The 22,009-nt window shown below is 48.0% G+C and overlaps 1 protein-coding gene across 1 annotated transcript in view; it reads left to right on the forward strand.

Annotated features, from left to right (window-relative positions):
- Nucleotides 1–10,845: 10,845 nt before the first annotated feature.
- LOC146870059 (uncharacterized) overlaps nt 10,846–22,009 on the forward strand; it is a 313,115-nt gene continuing 301,951 nt past the window's right edge. Inside the window, exon 1 of the mRNA XM_085640903.1 lies at nt 10,846–10,918. Within this exon, the coding sequence (XP_085497029.1) occupies nt 10,846–10,918 (73 nt within the window). The remainder of the gene's footprint in view (nt 10,919–22,009) is intronic.

The following is a 22,009-nucleotide window of genomic DNA, read 5'->3' on the forward strand; positions in this document are numbered from 1 at the left end:
AGCTTTCTTGATTGCCTCAAACGCTTCCTCTTCTGTATCTGTCCATCGCCACATTACATCGGTTTGGGTGAGGTGCCTGAGAGTTTCGGCTAGAGTGGCCAAATTCGACATGAACCGCCCACAGTAAGTGGCCATCCCCAGGAAGCTGCGGACCTCTGCCACTGACGCCGGAGCTGCGGCCGTTTTGATGGCATGGGACTTCCGGGGATCCACTTGGATGCCTTCTTTGGTGAAGACGTAGCCAAAGAATTCGATGGTTTGTCGAAATAGCTGGCACTTCTCCCTGTGCAGAGTGACACCATGTTCTTGCAGCTGTGATAGTGTGGCTCGGACGTGCCTGTAGTGTTCTTCCACCGTCTTGGAGTATATGAGGATGTCGTCACTCACATTTAAGACACCAGGTAGCCCGAGCAGGATATCCTTGATGGTATTTTGGAAGATCTCTGCTGCCGAGGAGATCCCAAAGTTCAGGCGTTTGTATCGCCTTAGTCCTAGGTGCGTACTGAACGTAGTAATATATCGGCTTTCCTTTGCCAAGGTGAGCTGGTGGTATCCAGCGTTAAAGTCTAGTTTGGAGAACCACCGAGCTCCGTTTAGATCAGACACAATGTCATCCATAGTCGGTGTGATGTGCCTCTCGCGCTTGATGGCTTTGTTCGGAAGCCGCATGTCTATGCACAAACGGATTTTCCCCGGTTGACGTGGTTTCTCCGCTATCACCATGGGTGATACCCACGGTGTGGGTCCGGTCACCTTCTCGATCACTCCTTGCTCCTCCAATCTCTGGAGTTCTTCCTCCACCAGCGGCTGTAGGTGGAACGGTATCCGCCTATGCCTGAGGGCCGTCGGTGCCACCACGGGGTCGATGTGAAGGTGTATCGGTGGCCTCTTAATCTTCCCTAGCCCTGAGAAGAGGCCAGCAGGTCTTCTGCTTGCTTGTCCTGGATCTTCCTGAGGAATGTGATCAGCCCGAGGTCTTCGGCTGCGTGCCCGCTGAGTAGGGTGTCTACCTCCTGGTCAATTACGTGAATGTCAATGACTATTTCTGAGTTTTCTGCACTCACGGCTACCGTCATCTTCCCTTTTAGTGGTAATGGCGTGTCGCTCCTATAGGCGTAGATCTTGGCCTTGGACTGTCGGAGCTCCGGTCTCGGCCTGAGACGGTTGTACTGCTGTACGCCCATTACTGTCACGGACGCACCCGTGTCTATCACAGCGTTGACCTCTGTTCCTGCTATTAGTAGGTCGCATCGCGGCTGCGGTCGCCTGGTACTTTTCTGGGCTTTGGTGAATGATATGAAATACGTTTCTTCTCCATCCTCAGACTCAGTGCTCGAGTCCTTGTGGCCTCTAGCTTTCTCGTACCTTGGTGGCGGTTGGGATGACAGCGACGTGTGCGAGAGCTGTCTTACCAGCTTCCTCTGCGGCTTGTCCCACTTGTTCCCGCCTTTCTGTGTCTTCCTCCGGCAGACCGACGCGAAGTGGTTTTCGAATCCACAGTTTGTGCACACTTTCCCTCTGGCTGGGCACGTCTTGAGCGGGTGGTCTTCGTACCCGCAGTATCCACACAGCCGGGCTTGGGCTGGGGGTCGCCGGTCTCGGGGCCTCTGTGGACTTTCCAGCGCTCGCACCACATCCACCTTTTCTGTTTTCACTTCCACTTGTTTGTCTATCCCCTTCACCAGGGCCTGGTCCATTTCCTCTGCTCGTGCCGCCGACAGATCATGCGTCCTGGCCAGGACTAGGATATCGTTCATCTGGATGTTGGGTCTGCGAAGTATCAGTCCACGAAGCGTCTTGCTCCGGATCCCTAGTATTAATTGCGCGCTAATTTCCTCTTTGGCTCTGTCTCCTACGAGGTGCGTCTCCGCGAGGGCTCTTAACCGTGCATGGAAGGCATCCACTGATTCCCCTTCGCGCTGCCTCACTTGGCGGAGTTTAAAATGTTCATAGTCCGGATTGACCTGAGGGTCGAAGTGCGCATTTAGAGCTGCCACTGCTGCCGCATAGTCATCCGGGTTCCCCGTGTTAGGCAGGTGTTTGAAGAGGAGGTACACTTCTTCCCCCACGTAGTGGAGCAGGAGGGACCTCTTCACCGCCCCGTCTGTCTCCCTTGAACCAATGAAATAGTTCTCCAGTCTGCCCAGCCAGGTCTGCCATCGCGGGGCAGCTGTCGTGGGGTCAGCGGTTTCACTGAACGGGGGCAGGACCCCTGTCGGGGGGTGATGGGGCAGAGACCTGGGTTGGTCCTGTTGTTCTGTGTCACTCTTCGTGGCGCAGGAACCACATGCTCGGTGCACCAGTACAATGGCCACTGACCTCCTTAACAAACTTGTCCACTTTTATGCCGGCGCGCCGTGCCGCCTTGCTGGGCGATGCACCCTTCTGGCCTGCAGGGCTTCTGGTGCTCCGTTGGCTGGTGGTGTGGCCTCGCGACCTCCAGGCAGGTCGTGTGTGTGTCTCCGGTTCCTGCAGCTGTCCTTTGGAGGAGCTACTTAGCTGGTCGTAGCCTCGGCGATCAGTGCAGGGAGGGGGTGGGGTGGGGGCCCACCTCGTCGCCAGTGTTACACTCTGGGGCTCTGCTATGCAGCAGGTGCTGGGGGCATGATGGTGCGCGCCATGTGCGTGTGGGGCCTAGCGCGGGCAGCGCGCAATAAACACACGGACCCAGTGTATCCGTCCGGCGCGAACCCCCTCTCGTACGCCCGCCCCTTTATTTTATACTCCCGTGCTCACGTCCGCCGACGTGAGCGCAAACTACGCGTTCTCCCCTTGCGCTCTAGCCGAAGGCTAGAGCGCTAACAGTAACACAGAGCTCAAACCGGGCACGTGACCTCTAAACTCCTATGTCACAGTATCAGAGCATGCAATAAAGATTACTTACTTCCTTCCATGTAGGCATAGCTCTGACACCCTAAAGTATTGTGGAGCGGCTACCTCCCTTTTCAGGGGGCTCTGCTGCCACGTACGCTGCACAGAAACACCGATGCCCAATACACGTGCTGTCTCCGCTCGATTCAAGCTTTGGGAAGACAAATCCGGATCTGTAGCCAATGGCCTCCTAATTAAGCAATTATCCCACCCTATCATAAAAGTAGTCTGAGAGTGCGACAGGAGGAAGCCCATGTGTTAATTCCATTACAGTGGGCGGTGATAGATGAGGGGGGCATTTTTGTTTTCTCAATGCTTTGGCACATCCAACGAATCTCCATATAACTTTGAGGGACAGATTTACAAGCCCCTTGCGCCACTTTTGCGTCACTTTTAACATGGGAAAAGTGACGCAAAAGTGGCGTAAGGGGCTTGTAAATCTGCCCCTAAATGTTTTTAAAACAAGTGCATCCACTTTGGGGACTTAGTGGCAGGTTTAGTGCAGATCCATCAAAGACAGGGCCTGCATTCCACGCAGTCACACACTGCCACATAACGGCAAGAAGAAGAGGGGGTTCCAAAAGTGTCATTTCACATTTTAATTCCCATAGGATTATTTGCTCTTTGGTACAGACTCAACAGAATTACACCGCATTTGGCAGAAATGGGGACCTTTACTTAAGTATTAGACTTTTCTTGATTTGGTGTAAATCTGTTTAGTAGTTTTGAAGACATTAGAAATTACAAAGGTGCTCAGGTTGGGCATGGAGAGGTTGTGTTTTAGATGTCTGGGAATTAATTTACAGAGGATCAACAATACCAGAACTGCAGATCTCTGCAGCTCCAGAATTTAAAAATAATAGTCTGATCTGATTGGCCGATAGAACTTTTTCTTCTGTCAGCCATTTCGGCAGCACAGAGCCGAACACGAATCATGGTACCAGAACTATCGGCAGAAAATGTTGGGTTGTCATTGCAGGATGCAGCGACTTGGCATCTGCATCCCGAAAACTAATTTTAAAGGCCATATAAGTGGGCAGAGTGAGCCCTGAACTCAAGATCATGTTGGAGGGCCCCAAATTTAAAATATACTTTTTTGATTTTATCGTGTGATTCGCAGATCCAGCTAGCTGGAACCTCAGACTCCAGCTAGGCTACCTGTTGCAGCAGTTCCAAAATTGGAATCGCGGACACAGGTCTAGCTTTATGTGCTGGCGCTTTTGTCCCTGCAATCTTCAGTCGCTAGTTCTTCAACCGTGGCTCCGATTCTGGTACCATATAGATATAACTTTTGAATCTATAATGTTTGTGTAGTTTATGTTTGTTTTGGATAGAAATAATAAATTAAATGTTCCTAATTAGAACTAATCTTAAACCATTGTCTTTTATTGCACACATATTGATTTGCTAATAACTTAAGTGCCATTTAATGTATCTGCATGAAATTTGGAAAACCTTCAGCACGTTTAGTTTTGTGTTGGTATGCCAAGGTTTATGCAGATAAACCAAGGAGGAGTAAATTTAAAGGGGGACTAAGGAGGTGGAGTGGGGGATAAAAACAAATACATTTTGTGCATTATCACAGATCTACACAAAATTTGGCACTCATATCCTGTTTAGCTAACTCTTTGTATATTAAATTTCATGCAAAGCCACCACGAAGTGGGAAGAGTTAAATGGGGTGGCCTAAGTAAATGTTCATATCTTAATAATGTTGGCACTAGTAAATTAATATGCATGGTATTTGAAAGATTGTAAGAATTGTAAGCCCAGTGCAGAGATCTCAGGTTTCAACAAGATCTAATCATTCTGATAATGTTGGTGTAGGAACGTAGGATCTGCTTTTATGGTTACCCACACATTTTGCTTTATATAGTACTTTTTCGGACTAGTCTGGCTTGGGTCCTGCTAATCAGGACCCAAGTCTCTGTGCTTTCTCCCCTAAATTGGTATGTTCAGTACTTAGGTAAATCCCAGAGTAGATACTGATGTAACCTTATCGTTCCCTAGTATATGGTACTAAGGTACCCAGGGCATAGGTACCCCAGAGGTCGCCCATGGGCTGAAGCATGTATTATGCCACCCTTGGGAAACCATTCAATTTGTAACTACAGGCCTGCCATGGCCCCCTGTGTAAACTGGTTCTAACACCACTTACAGAATATATAGGTTTACCTATATCTAGGGTCACTACACTTAAAACCTAAAAGTCACCCATAAGATAGACCATACAATCCTGAAGACAGGGTCCTTGGTTCTAGGTGGGAGGGTGCCCCTGCATGAGCAGGACACCCCTACAGCGCATGGAGCCCATTCTACCGGGTTGTAAGTGAGACAGCCATATGACATATAGAGGGGCACTGCGTCATTACGCAATGACCATCTCAAAACTGGCTGTAAGGAATCCTATCATGTTTGGTATCAGCTCCTCTGGGAGGCCCTCGGTGCTCCCAGTACCAGTTTTCCAGACCCGAACAGCAAGCTAGGGCTGCTGCCGGCCAGAGACACGTTTCTGCTTTCCTGCTGCTGAGCCAAGCTCGGGCAGAGGAAGGAAGAACAATAGGTATCCTGTCACAGGAAGATGTGACCACCTCCCAGACAGGGTGCAGTGTATTGGGGCAGGATAGGGGCACTTGGCAGCACCAAATAGTCTGTTTGCAGGGCACTCTTGGCGCCTCCATGCATAGACCAGTTCAAACCAGTTCAGGGAGCCGTTGGCTCCACCTCTGGCACGAACCTGGACAAAGGACAGGGGAGTATCCTCCCCCTTGTACAGTCCCTCCTTAGGACATATTGTCCCAACCCTTTCCATAGGGTATTTAAGGGCTAACCTGAGAGTGGGTCCCTAGATTCATCATGGGACAAGATACATTTCCGACACCACTTCTTCTTCAACTGTGTGGACTTTGCTGGACTTCGGGCATCAAGGCTGCAACGGGGAAGACTCCTGCTGCTCCTGATTTTGTCGGGCTGCTCGTCTGATGCAATGTCTGTTCCTGTGCACCATACAGGAACCTTCCAAGGCCTGGGGCCATCCAAGAAACCTGAAGGAATCTCCCTTGAAGTGAAGGAGTCACTTCCATGTATCTGCAGGCACCGCAACTCAGCTGACCGGTCTGCTGATCCTGGCCTCCCACGGTCTCTGAAAGACTCAGCAACACAAGTGGTAGTTCTTCTCATCCCTTGAAGCCTGCCCTGTCATCTCACCAAGTTTGAGGCCAGTATCCCTCGTCGGAGTTGCAGGAACCGAACCCCTGTGCACCACGTTGATTTGCAGTTGCAAAGGCTTGTTGGCTTCCTTCCACTAAGATCTTTGGGCTTCAAGTAGCCCCTACCTCAAGCATCTCCAGTGACCAAGATCTTCATCCTCACCACATCACTTGCATCATGGGCTTGCATCTTTGGTGAGCTGGTCGAGGTCATCTCGTGACTCAAGTGCCTTTGGCCTGTGGGTCCTCTTGAGGGTCATCTTTTCATATTTTAAGCTCCCCTGGTTTCTTGTGGCCTTCCCTGACTTCCCTACTTGTGGTGAGTCTCCTGGACCTTGCTGGTCCCCACATTGCACCTTCTTCAACTTCCACACTGGTTGCAGTTGCCAAGGCTTGTTGGTGCTCCAGATGGACACCAACCCCTCAACTTTCGGCATCCAATGTGGGACAGCTTGTATAGGCTCCTGGTTGTCCACAGCATCGCCTGGTCTGCACAGCTGCAGTTTCAAGGTCACCGTCAGCTTCGCTGCAACACTCGACATCGGTGGGCATTTGTCTTCCGTGTCTACTGGTCACTCATGAATGGCATAGACTCTGTCCCCTCTGCATGTAGGTTCTTCACATCTTGAATCCACCTTTGGGTTCCACCGTGCACTTTCATCTTCTCCAGCAACGGCATCTTCCTGAAGTCCCCCATTGGGTTCGACGGTGGTTTCCAACGCCATTTCACACGTTAACACCCGGATTCCCTGGTGCAGGTATCCTGGTTCCTAAGATATCCATTGGTGGGGTGGCTCTACAACCTTCTGTCTTCCACAAGGTTTCTTCAGGGTCCACTGGGAAGGGTCCTTCTTCTTTAAAATTGCAACCGCGACTTACCCAATGACTTGCATTGATCCCGCAGTCGTGTTCCCACTCTGCACATGACCTTCGTGGGGCTCCTGGTTACTTACCATGGTTCCTTGGGTGCCCGACACTTCTACATCTTCTGGGTATAGTCTTGACTCGAGTCGTGGTTCGCATTCCACTATTCTAGTATATGGTTTGGTCTTCCCCTGGGGACCACTGTGTATTTCATGTACTTACCTGTTTCTATTGAAAAGTATTGTGTGCATTGAGTATATCTCCGGCTAGGAGATTTTTGTATCTGTGTCTTATAATAGATACATATTTTTATAAATACACTGTAGGGTTCTTTTTCACTTAATCTATACCTTTGAGATTCTGTTCTGGTAAAACAAGCTGCTTTGCACTCCTTCTGGACTAAGCCTGGACTAAGCCTGAGGGCTGCACTCCACAGATACCACTTAGAGAGCTTTCTAAGGTTGTCTAAGATCACTAAAATCACCATAAAGGTTACTGGATTGGTGCAAGGGGCCCACTTACATAAGTGTACACCATAAACCAAGCCAGCTTCTAACAATTGGCAACGGTAACAGGGTGGACAAAGTTAAAGGGACCTCTCACAGCGGGGGTTAGGCAGGTCTTTGGGAACCCCTACCAGGCCAAAAGCTGTGTGTAGCAGGTGTTGGCCAAACACAGTGGGGCAGAAGATCATGTGCAGTGAGATTTAGCTCAAGGCCTTTGAGCAGGAATTGCGCCAAAACTGCTGCATGATTCTCACCCCACCGCACATGGGCTTCAACTGTGTGTAGCATGGGTTGGCTGTTTTGCCTGCGTCCATCACACTACGAGCAGCCAAACTCAGTTAAGTACAGGAGTTGGCCACAGGGCCTGGTCTACATCCAGACCATTATTTTTCACAATTGTTTAGGGGCTATAGAGTTCCAAAATAGGAACTGTTGATTCAGTGTAAGCCTCACTGACTGGTGCAAGCTTCAGTCACTAATTCCAGATCTATGACCATGTCATGAGTGATGTAATATTGCAGTGTGGTTCCTATTTCTTTTATAGGCTTTGCGCATTGGAATAATATACACTATAGTTTTTGCATAGGACTAAGGTCAGTATTCTCCTATCGAGTGCATTAAACTTAATTACTTGTGTGTGCCAGCTAACTCAGAGGTCGATAGAAACTTCTCGAATGAACAAGAAGGGAGTAGTTTCTGACAACCGCATAAACATGACAACTTTGTTTCCCTTAGAATCGGAACGCATCTCAGAATCGTGGAAACAATAGATAACAGTTTCACTCAGTCAATCGTGCATGCTTAGTTTCTCCAGAGTTACACAGAAATAGATAGGCGGGCGTTTCAATAAAAGAATTTATTGAACAGTCTTGTTTCTTGTGTAAGAGATATGAGCTGTTACAATCATTAGACAGTAAGCAAGATATAATACGCACAGCGTAAGCAGTAAGAAGAAATAATACTGCAATAGCATTGTCTTTTAGCTATGACATATATTCATATATACATACATAAATAACACAGGCTAAAAAGTGAATACTCGTCTGATGCTTCTAAATAGTTCTACCCCAGTGTACCTAACCTAAGTGTAGTACGATGTAAGAAGTAGGTGCTGTTTTCTATAGTATGGTATATACTAAGTTTAGTATGCCAAGAGTCCCTCTAGGTTCTAGTCAGCTCCATACCTTAGAATGAGGGAGGTGGGTATCTCTTTCCGGGTCTCAAACTCTAACACCCCGCAAAGGGAGTCAGAACACTGGAAGCTGGATTCTCTGCTAGCAGGGATGACAGCGTCTGGTCAGTGCGTCAGGCCGGGATATGGTCTCTTCCGAACTTGCCGCGGCGAACCGTGCAGTCAAGTCGTGCTGAGTCGTGCCGTGGTATGCCATGGTAAGGGAAGGTATATTTATACCTGGAAGGTGCTTAGGAATGCTAGCATTGACGTAAAGTCGGGCAGAGGAAGACGTCATGGATGAACGCCTAAGGAATAGTAGTTCATGCATAATAGATGAGTTCTTGGAGAAATCAATAATCCTAGCTAGGGAAAGTCCCGTCGGCATAAGGGTCTGGTTTCTAAGAACTCATTGTGACGTGGAATTGACGGATGTAGGTGACCATGCCTGTATTTGGATAGCATGGCTAATGCCTAAATAAGGACTGGGATTCTAATGCCTAAATAAGGGCAATACGAATTGTGCCTATATAAGGACATGATTCATGGAAACCTATATACGGGTATCTAAATCGAAACACAACAATATGTGAGGTCATAAGCAGTGCATTGCAGGGGTGTAAGTTATAGTTAGCTCATGTGACTATACCTGCTGAATTTCTATGGTTTTGTGTGCATAATATCTAAACCTAACTGTAATGGTCCTGTAAATTTTCATTTTGTGTGTGGATTTCTAAGTTCTTTTTAATCCTATTTCCTAAGTATAACGTCCCTGTAACCTTTAGGGTTTTCAGTAAATCTCTATGGGCTTTTATTGCTATTTTTTAACCATATCGTCTCTCTAACCTTTGTTTTTTTGTGTGAATTTCACTGGTTTGTTTAATATAAATTGTGCTCAATTTGACCCATAACTTCAGTTTACTAATATACATTTTCACAAGTTTATAGATACATTTTATTCACAAATTCATTCTTATTATATATTTTAAAACTGAAAATTAAAAAATGAAGGTAAGGTAACTTATGTAGTCTTTGTATAAATGTAATGCACCTGGTCTTTCCTTTTTTTAAATTCACTTTACGGATCAGCAGATTTGTTCCCAACCAAAAGCACACATTCAATACTAAAACAACATCATGTTTAATAAAAACGTATGCTATTGGAATTTCTATAAGTGTATCACTGCCTGTGTGTAGGTGTGTGAGTGGCTTTGTAAGTGACTGTGTGGGAGAGTGAGTCGCCATATGGGTGAGTGAGTGGATGTGTAAGTGGGAGTGTGTGTGGGTGTGTGAATGGCTGTATGGGTGTGTGAGTGGTTGTGTGGATGTGTAAGTAGGTGTGTGAGTGAGGGTGTAAGTGGTTTTGTGGGTCTGTGAGTAGGTGTGTGAGTGGCTGTATGAGTATGTGAGTGGTTGTGTGGGTGGGTAAGTGGGTGTGTGGGTGTATGAGTAGATGTATGGCTCTGTGAATGGGTGTGTGAGTGGTTGTGTGAATGGGCATGTGAGTGAGCATGTGAGTAGGTGTGTGGGTCTGTGAGTGGGTGTATGTTTTTTTAATTGGATTCTAAAGCCACAGATCCACCGCAGAGCACAAAGGAGGGCCGCGATGAGCGCTGCAACGGATCCGCAGACCCTTGTGTTCTAAAAAAATGTTTTGCCCATGAGAGATCCCTTACTGACCCCTCCATCAGTCCCATGGGGTCAGAGTACCTCCACCCTGAATAGCAGGCACAACTTTCCTCTCAGGTTGCGGGCAGCAAATCACGTCCTCGCTTTTGCCGTGTGGCTCCCCGGATCTGCAGCAGTTGATCGTGGTCTTTAGATATACATTAAAAAAAATCTTTAGTAACTCCAAAACATATGTAAACCAAATTACAAAAAGCACTCTTTCTGGACCAAGATCTAGCTTTCTGCCAAATTTGGTGTAATTTCTTTCAGTGGTTCGTGCTCTGTAACCGTATCAAAAATCCCTATTGGAAACTGTATGGGGAAAACTTGTTTTGGGATCCTCCCTTTTACGCAGACCTCGCTTGACAGTTCACCTCAAAACTTTCAAGACAGCAGCTGAAGTGACTGCCAAACTAGTTTTGGACATTTAATTTCATGGAGATTTGTCTAATAGTGCCAACGTTATTTGCAAAACAAAAAATGCTCTTTCTATGGAAACTAGGTCCTAACTATAACTACCAACTGGTGACTGCCAGTAGGTAGCCGACTGGCAAAAATGGGCATGCTCCCCTTGCCCACTACCAAAGTCAAGAGTCTTGGGGTAATTCTAGATGACAAGCTGAATCTTGGTAAGCAAATTAATGCAGTCTTATTGTCCTCGTCTAACACCCTTAGAATCCTCAAGAAAATATTAAATGTCCTCCCCATTAATTCCAGAAAAACAGTAATTTCCACATGAATTCTCCATAAATTGGATTTCTGTAATGATTTATACATCAGTCTTCAGTCAAAATATATTAACAAACTTCAGGTTCTGCAGAACTCAGTCGCTAGTTGTTGTGGAGAAAATTGATTACCATGGGGATACCAGTAAATTTATTACGACTGATTATTGCACTACATTCCTCCACTTGGACGCAGGATTTAGTGGGGGGGGACACAGGCCCTCTCAAGAAATATAGAGACCCATAATGGGCTGAAGCAAGGGTGCCTCTTGTCCCCTCTTCTTTTTTCTCTTTATGTTAATGATTTACCAAGTAGAGTGGGGCTTAGCACAGGGGATTCCCCTAAATTAGAAAATCTAAAGTTGAGCTGCCTGCTATACGTGGATGACACCATATTGGACTCCAAAGACGACTTGCTGAGTTAACTAGGTATACAGATGAATACTAAATAAATATTTTAAAGAGCAAAGTTATGGTTTTTAGATATCGGGGATGTAGAGTCAGAAAGAATATGCACTGGTACTTGGGGAATGAGAAATTGGACGTAGTCAAGTTTTAAATAATTCACAAACAGGTGTTCCAGCAGCTATGATATGGATCAATGCAGAGGCAAGACAATTTCACAGGCCTCTGCAATCAATTCTATACACATTGTAGGAAAAGATATTTTGCACATATTTTATCAGTATATAAAATAAAGATACCACCAGCATTGAGCTATGCCTGCGAAACAGTAGATGCACAAGAGCGGGATAAATTTGAGAAAGTAGAGGGACGGATTTGGCACCAAATTTGTAATCTGAATCGCGCTGCTCCTATCGCAGTGATTCAGCTAGATTTCGGTTTACTCTCCACCTATGTGCTCTCTATGGCTGCGTGCCTAAGATGGAGCAACGCATTAGCGAATAGCTCTGAGAATGCCTTACAGGTAGCATTGTGCAAGGAATTTTTTGTCATCATGAAAGGAAAAAGTGCTCTGTTTAGGAATCATCAAAAAGCCATAAAACTGTTCGGCCTAGAGCTGGACAGTGTGGCGGTGCTTCGTAAACATGTTCTAAAAATCAGAATTAAAAAACAATCTACGCTGTATCTCGTAAAAGAGCTATTTTATTGTGCGCAAAGAATAGTAATAATGACTGTATAGCAGGGTGTAGTATCTACAAAAAACCTCAACCTTATGTTCTATGGAATCGCCAATATGGAGTACGTAGAACTATTTTGATGCTTAGGCTGAATTTACTCCCTTTAAGAATTGTAACGGGAGCTTGGGAGGGCCTTGCTAGACCGGAAAGACTCTGCCACTCATGTAATTCTTGTGTACAAGATTTAAACCATGTTCTATTCGTTTGTCCCACCTTACAACCTTTACGCCGTAGATACTTAAGATTTTTTTTTCTTCGGTATAAAATCGCCACAGCAGAAGAGGCCCGTAACTTTCTGCTGGCACCCCCTTTTGAACTAGTTTGTTTTAAAAATTTTTGCTTGTTTAAACAATTCTTAAGTATATTTTATAACAGTATTAGCTTATTACGAATGTTTCTGCGCACTTGCACTTTTTCTACTCATTATGCTGTTAGTTATCGAGTACTGTATTTTGAAATTGTAAATCCTTGTTTTATTATGAGTTTTAATTACCATACATTTTTACTACTCTGTTAGCTATGGTGTATTGCACCTTGAATTGTAAAACCCTGTTTTTTATTATGAAGTTTTTAATACCTGTGCACTTTCATTACGCTGCTGGTTATTGAGTACTGTATTTAGAATTGTTAAATCCCTGCCTTCTTTAGTATATGTTTTACAGTAAAGGTTTAACCAAATTTCTCTAATTATTCCAAGGGGGTAATCTGAGTTGTTATGGATCTGTTTACTTGCCACTCGAAAGGTCCCTGGAATGGTTTCTTGAGCATATGTCTTTTCTCTGTTTTTATATGACATGATGAATTCCGTATCGTAAAAATTAAGAACTTTCGTCTATTACAGGAGGGTTATGTTGATTTTAGATGTATATTTTCTATTTTATGTGGCACTCTTCGGAGTTCCAAATCATAATAAAATAAACTTGAAACTTAAACTTGAAACAGTCGCTAGGCTACTTCTTGGCCTTCCCAATCATCAATCAGTTTCCCTAGCTATTGAAGATCTTCACTGGCTGACTGTAAAAAATAGAATCAAATGCAAAGCACTCTGCCTTACCTACAAGGCCCTGCACAATTCGGGACCAGTTTTTCTGAGGAAAGATATTGCTTGGTATGTTCCCAATAGAAATCTTAGATCAATGGGAACCTTCAAAATAAACACCTTCAGGTGCAAAAAATCTAAATGGGGTGGAAACAGTTTTCTGGCTGGAGCAACCAAACAGTTGAATCTCCTACCTATTCACATTAGATCGGCTTTCTCTCTTCAAAAGTTTAGACAGCTCCTTAAAACCTGGCTCTTTAACCAGTAATTTCTCCTTTCTCACATCTGCTCAGCACCCAGAGTAGTGCCAAGCCATCCTCTGGTATATGCTGTGCTCTACAAATTTTTTAACATAACACATGACATAATATAGTTAGGTGAAATCTTCAGTAACAACATAACGTTTTAAACTCTAAGGTAACTATAATTTGCGCCCCTGCCATACACAGTGGATTTATCAACGCTGTCGTAAAAGATGTTATGAGTGATGTAATATGTGGTGGAATTTGCAGTGAATGGTGAGGGCCTGAGTTAAAGTTACTTGAGATATCTATAGCTATAACTGCTGAATTTCAGTGGTTTTAAGATTTCAAAAGATTACGTTGTTACTGAACATTTCATCTGACTATAACATTACTTTAACCTTTGTTTTTATCAGTGAATTTCTAGTTTTTTTTAACATAAAGTAATATTTAACTACCTTACGTTAGTCCAACCCCCTGCTGCGCATGACTGGATGCCCTGCGGCCAATCCCCTGCATGCAGCCAACCCCACACCGCACAAGGCCAAGTCCCGGGTCCTAAAATGGCTGCCACCACTATGAAGTGAGGTGGTTGAGGTGGTGGCAGCCAATCAGATCTCAGTTTGAGATCTGTTGGGATCCTCCGTGCCTCGCGGCCCTAGATATACAATGTTTTTGAGCATTAATTGCTCAAAAACTACAGAACAGATTTACACAAAGCACAAAAAATGCACTCTTTCTGAACCTAGATCTTGCTTTCTGCCAAATTTGATGTAAATCTGTTCATCGGTTTAGGCTGTAGCTGTGTCTAAATTTCCTATGGGAAAATAAATGAGGAAAACACGTTTGGACCCACCCTTTTTCTCGGCCCTGGCTTGACAGATCACCCCAAAACTTTCCAAGGCCAAACTAGACAAAAAAAAGCACTTAAAAGAAAGTATTATGGAGATTTGTCAAATTGTGCCAAAGTTATTAGCAACTCCAAAGCAGTGGCGTAGCTAGGCAGTTTGCTGCCCGTTGCGGTGCCAGCCTTTACCGCCCCGCAGTCACGCTGAAGAGCGGGGGTGGGAGAGTGCTGGCGATATTTCCTGAGTTTGCTGCCCCAGCGGCAAACTCATGTAAGAGAGGTGGGGTTGGGGGGAGCCGCCGGCCCCAAAACTCGTGCCACCTGGGGAGGACCGCACTCCCCGCCTCACTCTTGCTAAGCCACAGCACCAAAGGTCAATTCCTCTGGAAACACGATCCTAACTCTAACTACCCAGTGGTGACTGTCACGGGGTACTGTATATGTCAAATCAACAGTTACACGATGACAGGTGTGACACCTTTTGCCATTCGAGTTTTTAGCCAGCTTAAATACATATTCTCATATTCTAGATCTTGGTTCATGTGTTTTTAACTGTTTTGTTTGAGCTTAAAAATCCCTGATTGCAAAGGATTTTTGCCATAATGCTAGAATGAGCTGAAAGTGAAAGCTCACAGCTGTTTGGGTGGGCAGGGACTGCCAGAACATGTATCTTGTAGAATGGTCACTATGTTACAAAAGGAAAAGAAAAATTATATAAAACCCTGCCCCAAAGGAACCGTACTATTCGGTCGGCCAACCAGCCTTCCCTGTGAACGGAAGCGCAACATCTCCACCTTGTGGTAACAATAAGGACAGCAGCATCACAAAAGTGTATACACCTAGATTAGTTAATAAAGGGTATCGCTCTCTGAAACATATAATTCTTCCTAGAGGAAGCAGGGCGTCACGTTGTCTTTATGACTATACTAAAACCACAACTGCAAGGTTCACAGAAGCAGGGAAAGTAAAACACGAGTGAAAAGCAACCACAGAGAACAGTAAACATTCACATTGTCCACCGACCATCATGTTTACCCGTTATATCTTACAGTTCAGTCAGTTACAGTGCAGTTTATATCGCTGTCTGATTCTGAGCCACCAGATTTGAACTCTTAGTGTAAAGTTGTTTTTGTGCTGAACATTGCAGAAATAGCGACTTCTCAAAAACAGAGGTAACATACAATCCACATTCTTGCTGTATTTTCCGCAAAAAGTGATATAACGCTGTTCACTTATTGTTCAATGATTTGCAAAATTAGACTGAATTGTGTATTACAGTATGTTTGCAAAATATTCTGAAGACTGTCGAGTGCGCCTAGCGCCTTCTATCTGTCAGGCTTCTTGGTCGGGACATATCACGCATGACTACAGACCGCGGAGGAATGGTACTGGGGGGCGAGCGGAGGTAAAGTTGGAGACTACAGTGGGCCTGTGAGATACAAGGAATGGGCAGATTATATCGACTTGTAAAGTCACAGAAGCACTAGGCACGAAAGCGCCTCACTGGTCGGGTATCCCTCATTGAGGAAACTGTAGGGAGCGAGGGTGCAGGAATCACATGGGCCGAATGAGCTACCCGGTCTACCCGCATCCGCATTCCCTGCAATACGGGATAGCTTTGAGTAGTATGCGCCAAGACATCAGAATCGCTGCCTTGAGCTAATTAAAACGTAAATAAAGATAAAATGTGCCTCATGTAGGGGGTATGGTTGCATGAAACGAACAGCACTGTGATCACTAAAAGTAACGCCGAGGTTTTACTGCACAAAGAGGCAGCCCGGTTTGAGGGGAGCGCTAAATGAGCGAGTAGCATTTACTAGTAGCTAATGTGTTTCATAAAGGTGCAGTTATTACCTGGATCCGATCCCACGAAGGGAGAATGAAGATCATTTTGTTTTTAGGTCTCGCCTAGCGTTAGCAGCGTGCACGCGCTGCACTCACCATGCGAGAGCCTTTTGCGATCGATTCAGCCAAAGCTGAATGCACGCATACATAGTACCCCCAGAAGCACCCCGCTGTCCCCCCTCCCCCAGAGTAGGTTACCCAAATGACACACACAAGACAGTTGTTGTTGGGTAACAATGCTGCAGGTTTATTACATAATTCCAGAATATGTAATGGGTGGGTTATCTTACGGGCGATCCAAGGGCAGGCAACCAACTGGGTCGTCTGCCCGCCTGATGAGCCGGGCAGCGCGGGAGCGATGCCCGCCGTTGCTGCCATCCATGTGATTCTTTCTACGATCACGTGCCGTTGGTAACTTCTACTCACGCCCCCCCTCTCGGGGCGGAGCGTCGCTTAGCAAGCCCCCGGTTGTTCAGGCCCACAACCGCCCGCAGGACTAGTGGGGCGCCGACATGGCTTCCGGGACCCTCCCATGAGGCTCCTCGGTTTTGGCTCAGGCACCCCCTATGGTGCCGCGCAGAGGTACCCTTTGTACCGGCCTGCTTCCAGATCGCCCTGTAACTCCGCCACAGCCCTGGAGGCGGCTCACCGTTGCAGCCAGGGCCCCCCACCAACCCGCTATAGTCTTACCTGCAACCTCTCCCATCTAGGGCTTCCTGCAAATAGCTGGAAGGGAACCACCCTTGCAGAAAGAAGAGTTTGAAATTCTGCCACCTCATGACAGTGTGACAGCGCTAGCGGGACTCAAACCCTGTGAGATCCCTTATATCCACAGGCCCAAGACTTACCAGTGAGCTATCGCACCTGGTGCTGTAGATGGCCCCATCTATGTCCCCAAGGCCCGAGACGCTATCCTAATCGGATAGGGTCTGCTGAAATAAAGGACCCGTTGGGCCTGTGAAGATGTGCAACAACTATTCGCCCCCCAGCGGGAAGGTTACACCTATTCACAATTCTGGGCCTGCCCGCTTTGGCTATTATGACGAGAAGGGTATTACTTAACATTTGTACAGTCCCCTCCGATAGCTAACCTGGGGCACGGGAGTGCTCCTAACTGCCAGCGCGTGACCATGGGCAAGGGGCAACTCTTGCCCCTGCCCACCATCCCTTATAGGAATTATGCCCCTACAGATCCCTCAGTGATGAACCCCCTAGGCATACCAGCTTCGGGAATCTGTTTGGCTTAAGCATTGCGCGCTGTCAGTAAAGTTCAAGCATTGAGGATTGACTAAGTCCTACTTCGCCCCTCCCATTATGCTCCCCAGTGGTAGGGTGGCTGGAGGTGACCCCCCCCCACAAACCCAGAGCACCACCAGCGGTGCCAAATTCCTGCCCCGTTGTAGTAGAGATTCAGTGCACCCTGGGCGTGACAAATGTTCTATTGCCATAATGTCCCCTTGTGTTTGCCCCGCTGACACCCCAGTTATTGGGACAGCAGCACCCATATGTTGGCTGGCCGCGCCCCCTAAGCGCGGTAACAGTGTCCGTAAACCAGGATCCCAGTCTCCTGCAGCTGCAGTAAGCGACCAGTGATTCCGGTGGGGAGTACCACCAACCGTAATGGTCCTCTAGGCATTACGAAAAGCCCTATTTTACCTGGGCCTGTCTCCAAATGATAGTGATTTCACCCAGCTGAAGGCCAGAGGCCCGCCTATGGAGCCTATTTACTTGTTTTGCTACTCTGCCCCCTTCTGGGTGGGCCTCAGAGTTAGGGCAACGTGCGTGCTCCCAGGGCACGGTGCTGCTGGAGAGCAGATATCTGATACCCACACGCTGGTACCTTATCTGTTGCTAAATGCCGTACTGCTGGAAGCTTCCCAGGAACCGTAGACTTCGTGGTCTCACCTAAATTGATCCCATCGCCTGGGGGGAACCCAGTGGTGGCAGGACCTGCATGGTAACTCCATCCCAGCGTAGCTATCGCTTATTTGTGCCGCCGGAGCAGGAAATGCCCCCTTAGTCTCAAGTTCTACCCCTAGAGGATAATCTTGGGGGCAGACAAGTCTGTGGGAACCAACCGGAAACTTTGGTGCAACTACCGGCCCTATTCTGAATGTTGCGAATGCTGCATGGTCAATAATGCCCTGACGCCATGGGGCTCTACGTGGTCTTTACCAAACTGTGAACGACCGCACACTTGCTATATAACAACTATACCACCCACAAGCCGCCCTGGCTATAGCGCGGGTGGAAGGTCTTCATTGAAGCAACCCGAAATCTGTCTTTGGTTGCAGGGGAATGCCCCCAAAAGTACATCTGGACCTATTCCTATATGGTTCCTTCAGCTACTCCTCCTGCAGGCCTAACTCTTGGTTATGGTGCCCAGCTCAGTGTGCTGCAGGCTAATCGGCTTAACAATGAACTATCGGTCGATTTGAGACAGAGGTAAACCACGGGTTGCAATCCGCTCGCGAGCGGCGCACCCGCAACCACTTGGTCAATCACGCCGGTAACCTTGTGCCGTGATTTAGGCCCTAGTGATGCGCTATGTGGTGACCACTTATTCTTTTGCCGCTATGTCAGTGCGTCCCCGTATTCAATGCGGTTGGGGCACTGAGCTACACCCATATCTACACCCATCTAGTGGCTCAATCCAGACTTCCTTTAGTATTAGATAATAACTACCATTCTATCTCGGTTACGTTGCCCTGCCCGACTAGGCACCCCCCCGGGTGTCTAGGTTACAGTTAGATATGTGTGAGTTCCCCATATCAGTGACCGTTGAAGGCGGCCCACATAAGCATGTTGGCGGGGCAGAGTTGCAGGCTTAAGCATACCTCTTTTAGACTGTCGTCAGCGACCCGTGTTTAACTGTTACTAACATGGCAATGACCGTTCTACGTTAGGACTATCCCCACACTGGTCCGCCCTGCCCAAGGACTGATGCACTTGGGAGCGCGAGGCCGTAAGCAATGGGGGTGGGTGTCAAGACAACAACAACGACAAACGACCCAAGCCCCCTTTCAGCAAAAGGTTGGAGACAAGCGACACGTGGTCACATGTGGTCAGGATCGGACTGCGCGACCCTTGCTGTAATTAGCACTTGTGTCGCGCGAACTCGACCAGAAGGTATGGCAACGCTGTGCATGAGCAACATATTTACACACATATTCGGGCACGGGAGTGAGATCATGAGCCGCTAGGTCCGCGACCCTCGGGAACCCAGGCATACCAGGTCCAGCAGCTCGCATACATATTCGGGCACGGCGATATTCATTGATTTACCCCGCGTCACAAATCCCGCGCGAACCCGATCCGAAGGTATAGGCGCGCAGTTCATGAGCACCGTATTTACATACATAATCGGGCACGGGGAGATTAAGTGATCTGCCCGCAGACACAGCGCGACTTGCCCGACGGTATATGGAGCGCAGTCCATGCGCCCTGTATCTACATACATATTCGGGCACGGAAGTGGGATCATGAGCCGCCAAGATTCGCGACCCTCGGGGGGCCAGGTAGACCAGGCCCAGCAGCACGCATGCATATTCGCGACCCTCGGGGGTCCAGGTGGACCAGGCCCAGCAGCACGCATGCATATCTGGGCATGGGGTGATCAGTGATTTGCCCGGAGTCACAACCACAGCGCGAACTCGATCCGAAGGTAATGGCGCGCCGTTCATGAGAACCGTATATACATACATCATCAGGCACGTGGATAATAATTATCTGCCCAGAGTCACAGCGTGACCCGCCCGAAGGTGTTGAAGTGCAGTACATGAGCCCCGTATTCACATACCTATTCAGGCACGGTCGATTAGTGATTAGTTCAAACCGTAATGCGCGCGAAATTATTAGAGCGCCGGAAACAAGCACCGACCAAATAACCCATTCAGGTGCAGGGGGAGTCGTAATGCCCGGAATCACCTAATGCACGCGAATGTGGGCACGAGCAAATTCTTGTGAGTAATACATGCACATGTATCATGTGTCTGCATTATAGGAAGCCAGCCACTACATGTTGCATATTTATCTAGCGTGAACTCAACCGGAAGGTATTGGAGCAACATCTTGTGAACAATGCCTGCACTTGTATCAAGTATCTGCCTTATAGGAAGCCAGCACATACATGTTGCATATTTGTATAGCGCGAACTCGACGCCAAAGGTATTGCACCGCTTTACATGAGCACCGTATTTACGTTACACATACAGGCACGGGGACCGTGAGAGATTCGTACCATAGAACACGAACCCCGTGCCAGGTAACGCGAGCACCGCACCAGATTAACCCTTGAGGTGCGGGGGGTTTATTAATGCCCGTAATCGCGTATGTGAACAATGCATGCACTTGTATCATTTATCTGCCTTATAGGAAGCCAGCAATACATGCATAATTATATAGCGCGAACGCGACCTTAAGGTGTTGGAGCGCTTTACATGAGCACCTTATTTACATTACACATTCAAGCACAGGGAGCTTACAAGATTCGTACCATACTACACGATCCCCGTGCCAGGTCCATTGCGCCTGCCGCACGCAGCCCACTGCCTGCCACCCCCCTGCCCTCAACAGCAGCGTTGCCGACGAGAGGGGGGGCGATAACCTTAACCAGGGAGCGCCACAGGTGTTGCACCACCCGCGATCAGCGGGGACCCAGGCAGCTCCCAGCCTTGCAGTGCTGGTGTATTGGGGCCGTGAACCCACGCTAGTCTCCTACCGGCTCCCACGGCGCAGGGTATGCGGCTTCTTAGCCGGCCGCACCCCCCTTCATTTACTTTGCTCGCGAGGCCGACTGCCATTGCGAAGTATGCCCCGTGGGCGAAAGGCCGACGGACACACGATCACTAAAATGTGTGCTCTGCCGGACGGTAATTGATCACCTTACACCGCACTATAGCTCACCGCGTGCGACGCGAGAGCAGGGGGTGACTTAAACTGTGCCCACGAGACCCCCGAAACCTAGGATGCGCGGGGGGGTGAAAGGTACGCCAACGGAAAACAGAATCAATGTAAATTGAACCTGTGACCTTGCGAGCAAGCGTCCCAGGGCCGAGGACCCACGCACGCTCATGCCCGCTCCCACCGTGCGCCAGGTGCATGGCTTATTGGCCGGCCGCTCCCATACCAACTAACGTGCGCTAGGTCCACCGCCATCAAGCAATACACCCCAGGACCTTAATGGAGCTTTCAAGAATCAATGGGACATAAACCGGTAACCTCGAGAGCAAAAGTCTCCGACCTTACCGAATACGCGTGTTTATATAGCGCGAAATCGACCCGAAGGTATTGGAGCGCTCTACCTATCACCATATTTGCATCCTGTTCCGGCGCGGGGCGATTAAGTAATTTGCCCAGCATCACGTAATGTGTAAGCGACCTAGAGACTCGAACCCTGGTTACCGGCACCCGAGGCGGCAGCGCAGCCGACGGAACACCACCTCACGCCTCATTACGCATAGGTGCCAGTCTGGTCAGCTCCAGAGAAGCACCTCGGGCTGTCTAACGAAACGGCTTCAGAATTGCAGTTGCCCTAATTGTGCCTCCCTTCGCGTGTGTAGCACGCAACCTCCTCCATGTTCCCGCATTCGATCTCGTGCATCGATTCCCCGGGAGGGAGGGGGGGGGTGAAAGCTCCCATTATGGCGACCCGTCCCCCAGGGCCCGTGCACGCATCCCCGCACATTGGCGGCAGCTCAGGAGCAAGCGGCCCACACCGCAGCCTGCCCACCCCTCCCCTCGGCGGCAGCGTAGCCGACGGGGGGGGGGGGCAATTGCCATCTACATCGCTCGGGCATGCGGGCATGTCTGCATTATAGGCAGCCAGCAAATACATGTACATGTTGCATATTTGTATAGCGCGAACTCGACCCGAAGTAA

Source organism: Triturus cristatus, chromosome 1_1 (assembly GCF_964204655.1).
Source record: "Triturus cristatus chromosome 1_1, aTriCri1.1, whole genome shotgun sequence".
Lineage (NCBI taxonomy): Eukaryota > Metazoa > Chordata > Amphibia > Caudata > Salamandridae > Triturus > Triturus cristatus.